Source organism: Rhinatrema bivittatum, chromosome 14 (assembly GCF_901001135.1).
Source record: "Rhinatrema bivittatum chromosome 14, aRhiBiv1.1, whole genome shotgun sequence".
NCBI classification, from domain to species: domain Eukaryota; kingdom Metazoa; phylum Chordata; class Amphibia; order Gymnophiona; family Rhinatrematidae; genus Rhinatrema; species Rhinatrema bivittatum.
Window position 1 is genome coordinate 71,114,809 of NC_042628.1, and position 18,181 is coordinate 71,132,989.

General features: G+C 44.3%; 1 protein-coding gene across 2 annotated transcripts in view; it reads left to right on the forward strand.

Moving 5' to 3' along the window:
* Positions 1-18,181, forward strand: part of LOC115076145 (Schwann cell myelin protein-like) — a 57,699-nt gene that overhangs the window by 17,376 nt on the left and 22,142 nt on the right. For both annotated transcript variants that reach the window (XM_029577279.1, XM_029577280.1), the window contains exons 3-5: positions 2,817-3,110; positions 3,294-3,560; positions 5,029-5,304. In XM_029577279.1, coding sequence (XP_029433139.1) covers positions 2,817-3,110; positions 3,294-3,560; positions 5,029-5,304 — 837 coding nt within the window. The remainder of the gene's footprint in view (positions 1-2,816; positions 3,111-3,293; positions 3,561-5,028; positions 5,305-18,181) is intronic.

The window sequence follows — 18,181 nt, forward strand, 5'->3', positions numbered from 1 at the left end:
AATTGAATTAACTAATCATGCGAGTGATCTCGGTATAATTTCGATGGTGATCTTATTTATTTATTTATTTGTACAGTTTTTCTATACCGTTGTACAGAAATGAGTTTCTATGACTACGGTGTACATATCAACTAAGAAATAAAAACATAAAAATATAACAATTAGAATAAAATTACATAAACCATCTTAATAAAAATAAATAAGACTAAAAGATAACTATGTTCATTACTAAAAGAATCAGTAAAAATAAATGACTAAAAGATAACTATGTTCATTACTAAAAGAATCAGTAAAAATAAATGACTAAAAGATAACTACGTTCATTACTAAAAGAATCAGTAAATAAACAGTCAAAATAACACTCATATAAAATAGAACTCAAATAACTTTCGACCAGTGTCTTAGGGATCGACCTTAAACGCCTGTTGAAAGCACCATGTTTTTAACTCTTTTCTAAATTTTCTCAGATCCGGTTGTAATCTCAGATTTTGTGGTAAAGTATTCCAGAGTTTTGGTCCTGCGAGTGAGATGGCTCGGTCTCTCACCTCGCTTAAACGGGCAGATTTCACTGTGGGAACTGTGAGAAGTCCCTTGTTAGTGGATCTTAATTCCCATTGGGGTACATGAAGTCTAATTGTTTCACTATATAAAATCTTATGGATGATACATAACAATTTATGTTTTATTCTAAATTCTCCCGGAAGCCAGTGAAGGCTTTGCAGAACTGGGGTGATATGGTCAAACATGAAGAAGCATGTGAGTCTTAAAATTAGAGATGGCTACAATAAATTATATATTTTAAAGCGACTAAAACCTCTCTGCTTCAGACATTGATTTTCTCTAACCTAGACTATTGCAATGCTCTTTTATTTGGTCTGCCTGCAAATACATTAAGAACACTGCAATTATCACAAAATGCTACAGCTAGGCCGGAAGAAAATATGATCATATTACACCTACTTTGATTGCTTTACATCGGCTACCAGTAAAATTTAGAATTGGCCACAAAGTAGGGGTGTGCATTTGTTCCCTACGAATTGGTAATCCGCAACATATGGGGCCATATTCGTTGTATTCGTGGGGAAGCGAAACGTATCTCGATTCCCCACGAATACAACGAATCTTCGTCGAACTATTCGGCCGTCTAAAGGAGCCAATTTAAACAAACCCCCACCCTCCTGCCCTCCCCCCCCAAGACTTACCAAAACTCCCTGGGGGTCCAGCGGGGGGTCCGGGAGCCATCTCCTGCACTCACGCCCTCGGCTGCCGGTTTCAAAATGGCGCCGATAGCCTTTGACCTACTATGTCACGGGGCTACTGGTGCCATTGGTCAGCCCCTGTCACATGGTAGGAGCAATGGATGGCCGGCGGGAAATGAATTCGAATTAACGCATATATACGTATCGGGGGCCCCCTTGCAAAATGCAATGTATTTGCCCCCCGACGAATACGAATACCAAATACAATGTATGGCGTCCCTCTGCACATCCCTATCACAAAGTTCTGTGTCTACTACACAAATCCATCTATAATGATAAGCTAGAATGGCTAAATGCCTCTAAGCACGTTCATACCCCTCAACAAAATCTAAGCTCCGCAAATAAAGGTCTCTTGTCTATTTCCTCAGTAGGAACTGTGCATTTAAGTGAGGTGAGAGAGAGAGCTCTATCGATTGCTGGACCCACATTATGGAACTCTCTCCTGGCTGAATTAAGGCTGCAAAAAGACTTTTCAGTTTTTAAGAAAAACCTGAAGACTTGGCTTTTAAACAGGCGTATGAGAGCAATAATCTAATTAAGGCAATATCTTAAATTTATGTCAGATTGAAGACTATGATGGAATTCGAATTATGAACAATGGAGGCTTCTCTATTTCCTCTGTTCATCTTTTATTTCTCCTTTGTTTTTATTTATTTTATTTATGAAGTGTATTATTGTTTTACTGCAACTACTATGTTTTTTTTCTCTCTTATTTATTACAATGCCTTTAATTTTGTAATTTTATTGATTTTATCATTTTATTTATTTGTAAATTGTTATGATTGGTTACAGAGTGACGGTATATTAATATAATAAACACATAAATAGTTTTGCTGGGTGGCTAGAATTGGCCAGGGCTTTCTTTATAGCAGATTGGGCCCTTAGGAGTTGTTCTTGTAATGTCTTATAGCCAAGTTGCCAGATACAGTTAATGGCAGGCATAGTGTAGGGGTGTGCTGGAGGGTTTTTGACTCTGTTCTGCTGATGATGTGTGATCCAAGGATACATGATTGATAGAAAATGAAAAAAATGTCTTTTCATTCTGCAGATGCAGCATTTCTATATCTAGAGAGCGTGCATTTGTATATTTTCAAGGCCAGCACTGGAGTGTGGGGATAATGGGGATAGTGCTGAGGTCAGGGGGAGCAATCCCCCACTGCCCACTGCTGCTAATCCATGTCAATCTCTGAGGGCAAATGTATTCAGCTTTCTCCCTCTTCCTAGTCTGATTTACTTATCCTTTGCCCCGAGGAGCAAGGATCTTTTTTTGGGGGGAGGGAGAGGAGGGACACCATCAGCTATTTTCATATAGGGCATCATTTGCCCTAGAGCCGGCCCCACTTAGAGTCATTAATTTGAAGGCTGATGAAACTGTTATTAGTAACAAAATATTCTATATTTACTCCACTGATTACCCATAAGGATCTACCATACCCCTAACTCTCTCCCCACCCTACTAATCAGTGCAATATGAACATTTTGTTGCAAAATGATTTGTAAATGCATGCCCTCCCCACTGATCTATCCCTCTGGGATCCTGGTACTGTTACTCTGCAGAGACCCCAGAGGACCTGTCACTGAGTTACCCTGAAATCATGTCTGAAGGAGAATCGGTCACCCTCAACTGCTCTGCTCAGCACACCTGTCCTGCAAACCCTCCCTCTCTGACCTGGGACTGGACTGGTATCAAGGCCAGTATACACCACGAGGACTTCTCAGGAGGCAGCTGGAGAACAGTGACCTCAATGACCTATTCTCCTTCTTCAGAGGATCATGAGAGGTCCCTCCAATGCTCAGTCACCTATCCAAATGGCCAACAGTTACAGAGAAAAATCACGCTCCATATAAAATGTGAGTAATCAATGTCTGGCAATCTGCACTGCTTTCCGCCTAAATCCACATCATCCCCTGAATTTGATCCATTTTCTCTGTTATCCCCATGAAGCCTCCAGTTATTCTGCCACATGCCATAGTTGGGATGGCCTTTCCTCATTGGTCTTGTTACGTATTTTTTCACAACATTTGTTTTCACAGACTCCCCCAAGGACACCGTCGCCTCGCTTGTGGGAAGCGGGGAGCTTGCCGAAGGAGACGCAGTAAGCATGACATGTTTCAGCCGTGCTAATCCTGAGGAGACAACCTACAGCTGGTACCAGGGTCTGCAGAAGATTCTGATACCAGACCAAACACAGAAAACTATTAGAGTCAGGAATCTGAAGAGAGACAGTGGTCCATATTACTGCAAGGTCCAGAATGAGCTGGGGACAGGAGAATCTCCCCCACTGGTACTAAATGTGCAGTGTGAGTACAGGCTGTGTTTGACTATATCATATACTTTCCCACAATGATTTGCTGATGCAGCTTGTGTCGTGGGACAGAAAAACCTTCGGAAGTTAGTCCGAGAGACATTTGGGACTTTGGCTGTGGGTGTTATATAGCGACACAGTGATATAACATTCGGGCCGATTCAGTAAAGTCCGCGGGAGAGCGGGAGAACGCCCGCTCTCCCGGCACGCGCACAGGCCACTCTCCTGTGCGCGCGATTCTGTATTTAAATGAGGCCCAGCGGTAAAAACAGGCAAAAGGAGGCGCTAGGGACACTAGTGCAGTCCCTAGCGCCTCCTTTTGACCTGGAGCGGCGGCTGTCAGTGGGTTTGACAGCCGACACTCAATTTTGCCGGCGTCGGTTCTCGAGCCCGCTGACAGCCACGGGCTCGGAAACCGGACGCCAGCAAAATTGAGCGTCCGGTTTTCAACCCGACAGCCGACTTCAATTTTTTTTTTTTTTACTTTTGGAAAGTTTTGGGACCTCCGACTTAATATCGCTATGATATTAAGTCGGAGGGTGCACAGAAAAGCAGTTTTTACTGCTTTTCTGTGCACGTTCCCGGTGCCCGAAAAACTTAGTGCCTACGTTTGGGTAGGCGCTAATTTCTGAAAGTAAAATGTGCAGCTTGGCTGCACATTTTACTTACTGAATCGCGCAGGAATACCTAATAGGGCCATCAACATGCATTTGCATGTTGTGGGCGCTATTAGGTTCGGCGGATTGGACGCACGTTTTCGGCCCCTTACTGAATAAGGGGTAAGGGAAAACGCGCGCCCAGTGGTGGGTTAACAGTGCGCTCCGGAGAGCACTGTACTGTATCGGCCTGATAGTAAATAAACAGCAGATGAAGACTAATTGGCCCACCCAGTGGTAGATCAAATTGAATAAACGAAAGCAACTACTGGTTTCTTCCTGTTTACACTGTCCTAGCTAAAGATGTATCCCACCTGTCAGGAATACAGGACACTGCTCTTTATCCAAGCCTTTTCCCCTCTTTGATCCTCTAACAGTGATGTCCACACACCACGGTAGGACTGAATAGCAATATTTTACTTTTCACACATCATCTTGTAGCTTTCTTGGAACTATAAGGACATTAGCAGTGAAGAAATCAATGAATGCTACCATTTCAAAGGGCTGAGACACTTTAAACAAAGTGGCTTCCTCCAGAGCAACTGGATTGCATTATTGTAGTGTTACTTGCCTGAGTAGACAGAGGCCTTTATTTTGGTTCTCTGTTAATTTAAATAAAGATTGTGCATCTTATTTTGAGGAGGGGTCTCGTCATGAGGAAATATTATCCCAGCCATAACTGAGTGTTTGGTTAAGGACGTGGTGTCCCCCCCCCCCCCCCCCCCCCAAGCCTACCACCTGACTTCATGTCATCTGGACAGTCCTGGCTTTCCTTCCATTACAACTGTGGGATTTATTTCTCCTCAGATAAACCAGTCATCCTGCCAGAACTGAAGTGCACTTTGTGGGGAGGAACTATGACGTGTCACTGCATAGCTGAGGGACACCCACCTCCGGCGGTTGAGTGGCATTTCCCCAGCTGGAATGACACTGAAAGGGGCAGGCTGAACACTTCATCATCTTCCAGTGGGAGCGTGGTCACCAGCATCGTGAGTGGGAGGGCTGAGGAGCCTCTCAACATCTCTTGTGCTGCGTTCAACAGCCAAGGGGTCACCAGGAAACATGTGACCCATTTCACCAAAGGTACTGGAAGCTAGAGCTAAGTCTTGATATACTGAAAGAGGGGGTGTAATGTGTTCTGATGTGCCCACACGTGCATGTCATCTGAAGGTTTTAGGGAGATCAGGAGACTGCCTAGTCAATATTCAGCAGGTTTGCATGGCTACGTTCAAGACCTAACCGAACAAACACGAGGTCCTTCACCTTGGGTAAGTTTTAGCCTGGACACAGAAAGGTGGTCTGGAGGAGTTGCAGGAGCAGGGCTTAAACTTAGCCAGATAGCACAGATGTACAGCTAAGTCCGGTGGAGAGCAGGTGTAACCTTATCTGAATAACTTTAAACCTAACTGGGTATATTCAGTAGGACTTATTCCTCACTGAGCATCTCAGCGAAAGATAAGCCAGGTAAGTTGCTGCTCCCTGCACCGCTGAATACGGATCTCTCAAATTCTAATGCTGGCTCTTTCACTAACTCACTTTGTCTGACCCTGGGCAAGTCACATCTTCCTGTGTCTCAGCTCTAACCCCAGCTCTAGCGCTAACTTTCTGTGGGTGTGAGACCTTGAACTAGTGTTGGATTTAGCTTTCAGCGGCCCCCGGACCTCCATCCCTGCTCAGATCTCCAGAGTCAGATTGGGCCACAAAAAAGTAACTGAGGTCTAATTCACTCCCTTGGTTCAGTCGCCAAGTGGAATTGAGATTACAGTAAACTGGAATTCACAAACTCACATAAAACTTTGGGTCTGCAATGATAATTTGTTAACTAAGAATTAATTATAGTTGGTGCCTTGTCCAGGGATCAGACGATCAAACCAACTTAGATTCCCAAATTTCAACCGAGATTCTATTTCATGTCTGAATGGAGTCTACAAATAAGTGGGTTACCGTGACTGGACTTCTGGCCAGATACTCTGCTGAAAACAATATGGGGTCAGGGGCTGAAAAAGACTGAGAAGAGAGCATGGGGGTAGTGGAGGGGGAGGTTGCTGCTTGGCAGGAGAGGGGGTTGTGCGATCACTAGGGAAGAAATGCACTTACCATGTACTTCTGCCACCTGCCCTTCTCAAAACAAATTATTGAGGGGGTAGGGGTGCTAGCAGCCGGAGTTCTTGGTTCATATGTTGAGGAGATAAAGCAAGGACCTGTTCTCCAGGTGATGTATCGTCCTCTCGCACTGAGGACAAGTCTCCCAGGGCTACTGCCCAGGAGGGAAGGGTTAGGTCGGCCATCATAGTTGGTGATTCAATTATTAGGAATGTAGATAGCTGGGTGGCTGGTGGGTGTGAGGATCGCCTGGTAACATGCCTACCTGGTGCGAAGGTGGCGGACCTCACGCATCACCTAGATAGGATTATAGACAGTGCTGGGAAGGAGCCGGCTGTCATGGTACATGTGGGCACCAACAACATAGGAAAATGTGGGAGGGAGGTTCTGGAAACCAAATTTAGGATTTTAGGTAGGAAGCTGAAATCCAGAACCTCCAGGGTGGCATTCTCTGAAATGCTCCCTGTTCCACGCGCAGGTCACCAGAGGCAGGCAGAGCTCCGGAGTCTCAATGCGCGGATGAGACGATGGTGAAAGGAAGAGGGATTCAGTTTTGTAAGGAAATGGGGAAACTTTGGGGGAAGGGGGAGACTTTTCTGAAAGGATGGGCTCCACCTTAACCACAGTGGAACCAGACTGCTGGCGCTAACCTTTAAAAAGGAGATAGAGCAGCTTTTAAACTAGAACAAGGGGGAAAGCCGACAGTCGCTCAGCAGTGCATGGATCGGAGAAATGTAACCTTGAAGGATACTAATGAAACAGGAGAGTTAGGGCATCCAACAGAGAGGTTCTATTAAAAGCAAACATAGTTCATATGCCTATATGTAAAAAATCACCAAAGCTAATGATTTCCGAATTATCCCAAACAACTGAAAAGCAGGTTGTTAAAACAAGCAAAAAGCACACTATGAAATGTCTGTATACCAATGCCAGAAGTCTAAGAAGTAAGATGGGAGAGTTAGAGTGTATAGCAGTAAATGATGAGATTGACATAACTGGCATCACAGAGACTTGGTGGAAGGAGGATAACCAATGGGACAGTGCTATATCAGGGTATAAATTATATCGCAATGATAGGGAGGATCAACTTGGTGGGGTTGTGGCACTTTATGTCCAGGAGGGTATAGAGTCCAACAGGATAAAGATCATACAGAGACTAAATGCTCAGTAGAATCTATATGGGTAGAAATCCCATGTGTGTTGAGTAAGAGTATAGTGATAGGAGTATACTACTGTCCACCTGGACAAAATGGTCAGACAGATGATGAAATGCTAAGAGAAATTTGGCAGTGCAATAATAATGGGAGATTTCAATTACCTCACAAAACACGTTGCAAACAAATTTGAAATTTCGTGTGCTTAAGAATTTATCTCACGATGTGGACCATCATACCACCCTTGGGAAGAATATCCCCTGTCATGCGTTAAAAAAGCCTACCGACGAGCCCTTTACTCCAATAGGGAATTCATGTTTTTGCCAAGGCAGCATGAGGATTCGAACCCACAGACCATGGTGATGAGGCACACTCTGGCCACTCCAATGATCAGCAGAGCCATCCGGAGACATTGGGCAATACTTCAAGAAATCCACCCTTCATTTAAGGAACCACTTAGAATTGCATATTCTCGAGGCAGAAATATTAAAGATCAAGTAGTTCATTCTAGCCTCCAGCAGTCCCGGAACATTGAGGATCCAATTATGAATTGTAACAGTTGTGCCCACTGCACTTTAAAATCACCACAGACTACCATCACTTTACCATCAGGACGGGTAGTCTCCTTACCTTCAGCGACATGTAAAACCTCATTCGTTGTGTATGCCATTTTTTGCCCATGCCCACTTACATATGTGGGCATGACCAAACGTCAGTTCAGAACTAGATTAACTGAACACAAATGCTGTATTAATACAGGACGAATAGAAGAACCGTTGGTGACACACTTCAGAGACCATAACCATGAATTTTCTGATATTAAATGGACTATCTTAGAAATTGTTCACCCACATTGGAGAAAGGGAGACCGAATCAAAAGACTGCAACAGTGTGAACAACGATGGATTTTCGATTTACACACAGTGACCCCTGGCGGCCTCAACAAGGAAATTGAGTGGATTCACTTCATGTGAATCCACTCTTCCGTCAAATCAGACCACAGGTGTAGCTGGGTGATTCTATAAAATCAGCCTAGATCTCGCGGCAATTCAGCAGAATGCCGGTAAGAGCTTTAGGCGACTGAACGCGGTAAGAGAAGTCTACAGATGTGTTCTAGTTCATAATCCTTTTGGGAGTGCATAATCTATGTTGAGAAACATTAGTGCTAAAAATATAAGTGGCCTCATATCTATTGTCATCTTTTTATAGGCATTATAATGAATTTAGACGGAAGCAAATATGAAGGCATTTAACGTATTGAAAGAGTTTGGCGGGAACTAACCTTGTGTTCTTCTTAAGCCTAAATCTTCCGATTAGGACAGAGTCCCTGAAGCAGCACAACTGCGAAACGTACGTCGGACTATAGGAGCTCTAAGTCATACGAGCACCCTCGATCGGAATTTGTTGCCTTTTAAGCACTAAGCACGGCAGCATTGAAGATAAAGTCCTAGAAGCGCGGTGGCGCTCTGCACAAGTGAAGCACGGCAGCATTGAAGATAAAGTCCTAGAAGCGCGGTGGCGCTCTGCACAAGTGAGTGAAGGCACTATCCTGGAAGCGTGGAGGCGCTCCGCACAAATAAGGCAAGTCCGCTCTTTACTCCGTTAAAAATATTTTACTATAAATGAACAAAAAACGATAAAAAAAGTGAATTTAATAAAGAAGAAAGAAAATTTAAAGACTATTCAGGACCGATGATTAAACATGACCCGTTATGGTTGAAAGTGGGGCTTACTGCCTAAACTAACCAAGGGTGGTATGATGGTCCACATCGTGAGATAAATTCTTAAGCACACGAAATTTCAAATTTGTTTGCAACGTGTTTTGTGAGATAAGTGTGGTTCGTTGCACGTTTTCTATTAACTGTTTCTGTATAGTAGATTTCAATTACCCCAATATTGAATGGGTAAATGTATCATCAGGACTTGCTAGAGTCATAAAGTTCCTGGATGTAATAAATGACTGCTTCATGGAGCAATTGGTTGAGGAACCAACAAGAGAGGGAGCTATTTTAGATTTAATTCTTAGTGGAATGCAGGATTTGGTGAGAGAGGTAATGGTGGTGGGGGCCACTTGGCAATAGTGATCATAACATGATCAAATTTAAACTAATAACTGGAAGGGGGACAATAACCGGTCCCAACACCAACCCCTGCGGTACTCCACTCAACACAATCTCTCAATCGCTCAATCTCTTCAGAGTAAGTTCCATTTACCATCACACATTGTCTTCTGTCTGTCAACCAGTTTGCAATCCAGGCCACCACCTCGGCACTCACTCCTAAGCTTCTCATTTTATTCACCAGTCTCCTGTGCAGGACCGTATCAAAAGCTTTGCTGAAGTCCAAGTAGATGTCATCGAGTGCTCTTCCTCAATCCAATTCCTTGGTTACCCAGTCAAAAAAGTCTATCAGATTTGTCTGACAGGATCTTCCCCTGGTGAATCCATGTTGCCTCTAGTCCAGCAATTCTTCCAACTGTAGATAGTTCACTATTCTTTCTTTTAACAGCAACTCCATTATTTTTCCCACCACCGAGGTGAGGCTAACCGGTTTGTATTTTCCAGCCTCTTCTCTGCTCCCACTCTTGTGAAGCGGGATCACCACCGCTCTTCTCCAATCACTCGGCACCACTCCCGTTTCTAGGGATCTATTGAACAGGTCACATAGCAGACCACCAGCAAATCTCTGAGCTCCCTCAGTATCCTGGGATGAACCTCATCAGGCCCCATGGCTTTGTCCACTTTCAGTTTCCCCAGCTCTTCCTATACATTCTCTTCTGTAAATGGAGTTACATCTACTCCATTCCCCTCCAGTTTCTTGTTAACTAGTGACGGTCCTTCTCCAGGGTCCTCTTTAGTGAACACCGAACTGAAGTATTCGTTTAATATTTCTGCCATTTCTTCGTCTCTCTCCACACATTGATCCTTTCCACCTTTCAATTTCACTATACCACTTTGAACTTTGCTCCTTTCACTGATGTATCTGAAAAATGTTTTGTCACCTCTCTTTACGTCTTTGGCAATCCTTTCTTCCGCTTGACTTTTTGCTGTCTTGATTACTTTCTTCGTCTCCCTCAGTTCTACCAGATATTCTTCCTTGTGCTCCTCCCTTTGGGATCCTTTATATTTCTTGAACTCTGTTCTTTTAGCCGTTATTTTGTCAGCCACCTCCTTGGAGAACCAGATAGGTTTCATTTTTCTCTTGCTGTTCTTTACTTTTCTAACATACAGGCCGATACAGTACCGACGCGTAAGAAACAGTGCGGCAGTGCCGGGCGCCCGCTCATTTGCCGCGCACACAATTTGGTTCACAAGCCGCTCGATTCAGTATTCAAATTAGACGCAAATCCAAGCGGCGGCAAACGAGCGTCCAAAGCGCGCCTATGAAGCGGTAGGCGTTTGCAATGCATTTTACTGTATAGAGCGGAGAGAATCCAGGGTGTGCTGGCGCCATACCTGTCATTTCAAATGTCATTCCACCAGGTAAGTGGATGGTTCTTTTCTACAGACCCAGCATGGACACCGGGCCGCTGCCCTGAGCATCCGTACGTCCTTGTTCGGAGATCACCAGGAACGCTGTCTTCCAACGTCCATGGACGTTGCCTTGAGCGCCTGTCCGGACGTCCAAGGTCGGGGCTTCCGTTCATGGACATTCCCGCCCGAGCGTCCATTATCGGAGCCCCCGCTGCCTTGAGTGCCCAGTCGGACGTCCAAGGTCGGGGCTTCCGTTCATGGAAGTTCCCGCCTGGGCGTCCATTATCGGAGGCCCCGCTGCCTTCCAACGTCCATGGCCGCTGCCTTGAGCGCCCGGCCGGACGTACAAGGCAGCCGGACGTCCAACTGAATAAAAAAGATCACCAGAGCCAGTATATATATGTTGTCCATGGCGCTGTCCGATATGAAGTTGACTGAACACCACACTAATGCCAGGGACAGGATAGACGGTAAATATTCAGGTTAAAGATGCGGTAAATAAGCTGATTAAAAAGGCGATAATTTGGGCGCACGTTACTGTATTGGAGGGAATAGCTAATCTGATCATTTACATATCAAATACATGCAGTGGGCGGAAATGGATACGCGTCCTTTCCGGCAAGCGGTAAGGACGCATAAAAGCTGATACTGAATCGCGGGTACACCTTACGCGTCCAAAATGTGCGTCCAAAGTGGGTTAAAAACAGGATAACCATGGCCGCGCTTTACTGTATCGGCCCGACATAGATTAGTTGCCTTGGTAATTGCTCCTTTTAGTTTGGTCCACTGTTGTTCCACATCTTTCTCGTTCTCCCAACCTACTAGTTCTTCCTCCAGGTACTTCCCCATTTCATCAAAATCTGTGTTTTTGAACTGCAAAACTTGGGTCTTCGTGCTACTTCTCCGTATCCTATTTGTGATATAAAACCATACCGTTTGATGATCACTGCTGCTGAGGTGGGCGCCCACCTGGACATCAGAGACATTATCTCCATTAGTGAGCACTAAATCGAGTATAGCTCCCTCCCTCGTAGGCTCCATTACCATTTGTTTGAACAGAGCCACTTGCAGGCCATCTACGATTTCTCTACTATTGTTAGATTCTGCAGATGGGATTCTCCAGTCTACATCCGGCAAATTAAAGTCTCCAACGATCACCACTTCTCCCTTCTTTCCCATCTTTTGGATGTCTTCAACCAGATCTCTATCAAGCTCTTCCTTTTGGTTTGGAGGCCTGTAAACCACTCCAATAAAAATGGATGCCCCATCTTTTTTTAGGTTGGCCCATAGTGCTTCTTCATTGCCCCATCTTCCTTGCAGCTCAGATGCTTGGATATTGTTTCTGACATAAAGAGCCATTCCTCCCCCTTTCCTATCCTCTCTGTCCTTCCTTAACAAGTTATAGCCCGGTACTGCCGTATCCCTTAGGAGCGTGCATCTTGTCAGGTGCAGTGGACCTGTTCTGTCTGGAAGTACCCCAGTGCCGAGCATCTCCTTCAGCGGCTCCAGTGGTGAGAGACCCTTCTGCAGCCCCAGAACAGATCGAATATGTAGAGAGCTCGATCCAGTGGGGACCCGCTAAAGCTGCATGGGATCCAGTGGGTATCCAGTAGGGACCAGCTAAAGCTGCATGGGATCCAGTGGGGATCCAGTGGGGACCAGCTCGATCCAGTGGGGACCAGCTAAAGCTGCATGGGAGCAGGGCTGGCGGTTGATGAGGAGTGGGATCAGGAGGGGAAGCCCACAGTGGAAGGCATCTTGAAGATAGCTGGTGTGAACTTTAGCTCAAAGCCCGTGGCTTAACTGAAAAGAGAGAGAAAGAGAATGCATTTTTGACAAAAATTCTAAAGAGCTCAAGCTTTTCAGAGACTGTAAGTTAGTTTTATTCTTTTCTGCTTGGACTGTATGCTGAGTTCTGGATTTTATTTGTTTAGATTTATATTCTGTCTTTTATTTAGTGACCCTTCCGATTACATGCAGGTACTGCAGGTATTTCTCTGCTTCAGAGGCTCACAGTCTAGATTTGTAGCTGAGGCAGGGGAGGGTGGCAGTGGCATGTGAGCCCTGGTTTGCAGCCCGCTGCTCTAATTCCTAGGCTACTCCAGAATAAAGTCTGATTTGTTTTGCAATAACCATTGGGTAGGAACCCAGCTTTAGCTGGTCCCCACTAGATCGAACTCTACGTGTTTGATCTGCTCTGGGGCTGCAGAAGGGTCTCTCACCACTGGAGCCGCTGAAGGAGCCGCTCGGCACGGGGGTAGTTCCAGACAGAACAGGTCCACTGCCCCTGACAAGACGCACGCTCCTTAGGGCTGGGCCAGAACTGCCTTCATCTCAGCTCTGCTTCCTGCACTCTTGGCTATAAGATTGCCAATTTTTCCCCCCACCCCCTGCTGCCACATTTGTATTAATTTGCATATATTTGCCCCCTCTGCCCATGAAATTGCTTCTTCTTTCTGTTTGTCATGGGCCCCATTATTTCTCTCCTCTGCTCCTTTTATCTCCCTCCTGTGCCCTCCTCCAGCCTCTCTCTCTCTATCTCTCTTTCTCCTCCGGCCTCTGTGTTGCTCTCCTGTCCCTCCCTTTTTCCCTTCCGTGCCTCTCTCCACTGAGGTTTAAGCAGCTCTCTGCTCTCAAGGCCCAGCACAGACTGGGGCCTAGGCAGAGCACGGTTTTGCTGCTGAGCTGCAGACACTTCCAGTCCCAGCCCAGGTGAGAAGGCAGAGGAGGGAGCTGTGCTAGCTGAGGTCCTGCCCCACTCTCCTCACAGCTTATAATCACGGCATAGGGAATGGTGTGAGAACACAGCTCAACACCAACACTGTCTAGTGTGCAGTCAGTACTTCTTAAAGGTCCCCTTATATCGTGACTGTCCATTTCCAAACAGGGGGGGTCTCATAGCGGATCAATTGTGAACTGTCTTCAGGTGCAGTACTTCCTCTCACCACTAGAGGGGAGTGTTAATTAAGCTTATTCTGAATGCCTATAAAACCTCTTGTCAGCTAAGATGTCTAAACCTATTCTTCACATGGGAAGAGGGTGCATTGTGTTTGCATGTGTGCAGATGTGGTTTTTTTGGTAGTTGGGGTGTTTGAGTGTGTATGTGTAAGGACTGATTTGATCCTAACCACAGTAATGTGTTCTTGGTCGAGGCAGTGTAGGTCTAGAGACTGACATTTAAGCTTTAATGCTAAAATAAATGCAGCATAATGCACTTCCGCTGCAAAAACCCAAAGGAGAGGTACATTATAGGGCATGAAATTCTTCTAAGCATTAAAGAAGAGCAGGATCTGGGGATGATCTTATCTGATGATCTTAAGGGGGCCAAACAGCTGGCTAAAGTGATGGTAAAAGTCAGAAAGAGATGCTTGGCTTCATAGGGAGAGGAATGGTCAGCAGGTGATATTGCCCCTGTATAGGTCCCCGGTGAGACCTCACTTGGAATATCGAGTACAATCCTGCAAACCGCACCTTCAGAAGGATAGAAACAGGATGGAGTCAGTCCAGAGGGGGCTACTGACATGGTCAGTGGGGATAGACTTAAAGGTTCCATATTAGGTGCTACAACCCAAGAAAGAGATCTAGGTGTCATAGTGGATAACACATTGAAATCGTCGGTTCAGTGTGCTGCGGCAGTCAAAAAAGCAAACAGAATGTTGGGAATTATTAGAAAGGGAATGGTGAATAAAACGGAAAATGTCATAATGCCTCTGTATCGCTCCATGGTGAGACCGCACCTTGAATACTGTGTACAATTCTGGTCACCACATCTCAAAAAAGATATAATTGCGATGGAGAAGGTACAGAGAAGGGCTACCAAAATGATAAGGGGAATGGAACAGCTCCCCTATGAGGAAAGACTAAAGAGGTTAGGACTTTTCAGCTTGGAGAAGAGACGACTGAGGGGGGATATGATAGAGGTGTTTAAAATCATGAGAGGTCTAGAACGGGTAGATGTGAATCGGTTATTTACTCTTTCAGATAGTAGAAAGACTAGGGGGCACTCCATGAAGTTAGCATGGGGCACATTTAAAACTAATCGGAGAAAGTTCTTTTTTACTCAACGCACAATTAAACTCTGGAATTTGTTGCCAGAGGATGTGGTTAGTGCAGTCAGTATAGCTGTGTTTAAAAAAGGATTGGATAAGTTCTTGGAGGAGAAGTCCATTACCTGCTATTTAGTTCACTTAGAGAATAGCCACTGCCATTAGCAATGGTTACATGGAATAGACTTAGTTTTTGGGTACTTGCCAGGTTCTTATGGCCTGGATTGGCCACTGTTGGAAACAGGATGCTGGGCTTGACGGACCCTTGGTCTGACCCAGTATGGCATTTTCTTATGTTCCTATGATCTAAACATGTTCACTCCGGAGGAAAGGCAAGATAGGGAAGATATGATAGAGACATTCAGATATCTCCATGCACAGGAAGTGAGCCTCTTTGAATGGAAAGGAGGGTCTAGAACGAGGGGGTCATTGTGGGTATCCTGAAAACCCGATCTGCTGTGGGGTCCCCAGGACAGATTTGCGCAGCCCTGGTCTAAAGAAGATTCTTTATCTGAACAAAGCTCCCTTCTAGTAAAGCCAGAGCAGGGTCACTTGTCTCTAGCAGGCCTTGGCTCCAGTCTGAACTTCCCTGATTCCAATAGTTCCTGACCTCGTCATTAGTGGATCCAAGTCTGGAAGCATTACTGTTTTTTCTTTTTAATTGATCTCAGCCTTTTTTGGCTAGAGGTGTAATGAAATAGCTACATTCTTCAACGACAAAATTATGAACCTAAAAACAAAGATTCCAAAGATAACTAAACAAAAAATTACAATGCTAAAAAGAGACGTTAAACAATGGACGACATTCAATGAAATATCAGAACTAGAAGTCGAATCCATGCTAAAAAAAAACTAAACCCCGCCCCACATGCACATGACATAATACCAACCACAGACTTTAAAAAATTGACCAACACAGTATCTCCATCATTAACAAATGTCATTAATTTATCCTTAAATGAAGGAACCATGGCAGATACACTAAAAGGGGCAATTGTAAAACCAATTTTAAAGAAAAAAAAACAGCGATCCACTCATCCTGAGCAGTTATAGACCAGTGTCAAACCTATCTCTAATAGGGGTGTGCATTCGTTTTGAACTTAAATGTAAAACGCAACTTTTTTTTTTTTTTAACTTAAAAAAGTGATGAGGCGAAAACGATCGGATTTCCAACTTGTTCAACATTGCTATGTTGAATAAGTTGGAAATCGCGATTGTTGATCCTAAATAAAAATTTAAACCCCTCACCCTCCTTAATCCCCCCCCCCCAAGACTTACCAAAACTCCCTGGTGGTACAGCAGGGAGTCAGGACGCCATTTCTGAACTCCTTTGCAAGGAGCACGTGACGTCGGCGTCACGTGGGAGTGACGCGGCGTAACGTGATTCCCTGCGCGATCGCTCCGGGACCCTCGTTGCACCCAAAAGGAACTTTTGGCCAGCTTGGGGGCATCGACGTCGGCGTCACTCCCACGTGACGCCGACGTCACGTGCTCCTTGCAAAGGAGTTCAGAAATGGCGTCCTGACTCCCTGCTGTACCACCAGGGAGTTTTGGTAAGTCTTGGGGGGGGGGATTAAGGAGGGTGAGGGGTTTAAATTTTTATTTGCACGTATGGACATAGACTCAACTTATGGAATTCTCCATATGTCCATATTGACCGCAAATGGGACCCCCTTTCGACTTATGGACTTATGAACATAAACTTTTGCTCTGCACATCCCTAATCTCTAATTGCAAAATTAATAGAAAAAACTATACAAAATCAATTAGCAGAACACAGAGAACAATAATATCCTGTACCCATCACAACATGGTTTTTGCAAAAACTACAGCACTGAAACACTACTACTTGCACTAACAGACAACATCATGAGAGTTTGACAACGGTAAACACTACATTTTAGTGTTGCTAGACCTATCAGCAGCATTTGATACAGTATTTATTTATTTATTTAAGGCTTTTTCTATACCGAATTTCTTGATACATATCAAATCAACTCGGTTTACATCGAACAAAGTTTTAACGATAACATAGCCAATAAATATATTAATATGAGACAGATATAAATCAAGACATCCTATTAAATAGATTAGAAGAAATAGGATTAAGCAACAAAACAATCAAATGGTTCAGATCATACCTAAATAACAGATACTTCCAAGTACAGATCAAAGACGTAATGTCAGAAAAAATAAACCTTCAAACAGGAGTTCCACAGGAATCAGCCCTATCTGCCACACTATTCAACATATACCTGCTGCCATTATGTCGCCTGCTAGCTGGTCTGGGCATCTCACATTACATACGCTAATGATATTCAATTAATACTTCCCATCGATGATACAATTGAAAAAACATTAAACATAGCCAACATATATCTAGATATCATCAAACAGCTACTAAACCAAATAGAATTAGTTATTAATATAGAGAAAACATAATTCATACATTTAGAACATAAAAACATAGAGATCATTGGGCATCCAAATGCAGATGAAATTTAATGTGGACAAGTGCAAGGTGTTGCATATAGGGAAAAATAACCCTTGCTGTAGTTACACGATGTTAGGTTCCATATTAGGAGCTACCACCCAGGAAAAAGATCTAGGCATCATAGTGGATAATACTTTAAATTCGTCGGCTCAGTGTGCTGCAGCAGTCAAAAAAGAAAATAGAATGTTAGGAATTAATAGGAAGGGAATGGTTAATAAAACAGAAAATGTCATAATGCCTCTGTATCGCTCCATGGTGAGACCGCACCTTGAATACTGTGTACAATTCTGGTCGCCGCATCTCAAAAAAGAAATAATTGCACTGGAGAAGGTACAGAGAAGGGCAACCAAAATGATAAAGGGGATGGAACAGCTCCCCTATGAGGAAAGGCTGAAGAGGTTAAGGCTGTTCAGCTTTGAGAAGAGACGGCTGAAGGGGGGATATGATAGAGGTCTTTAAGATCATGAAAGGTCTTGAACAAGTAGATGTGACTCGGTTATTTACACTTTCAAATAATAGAAGGACTAGGGGGCATTCCATGAAGTTAGCAAGTAACACATTTAAGACTAATCGGAGAAAATTCTTTTTCACTCAACGCACAATAAAGCTCTGGAATTTGTTGCCAGAGGATGTGGTTAGTGCAGTTAGTGTAGCTGGGTTCAAAAAAGGTTTAGATAAGTTCTTGGAGAA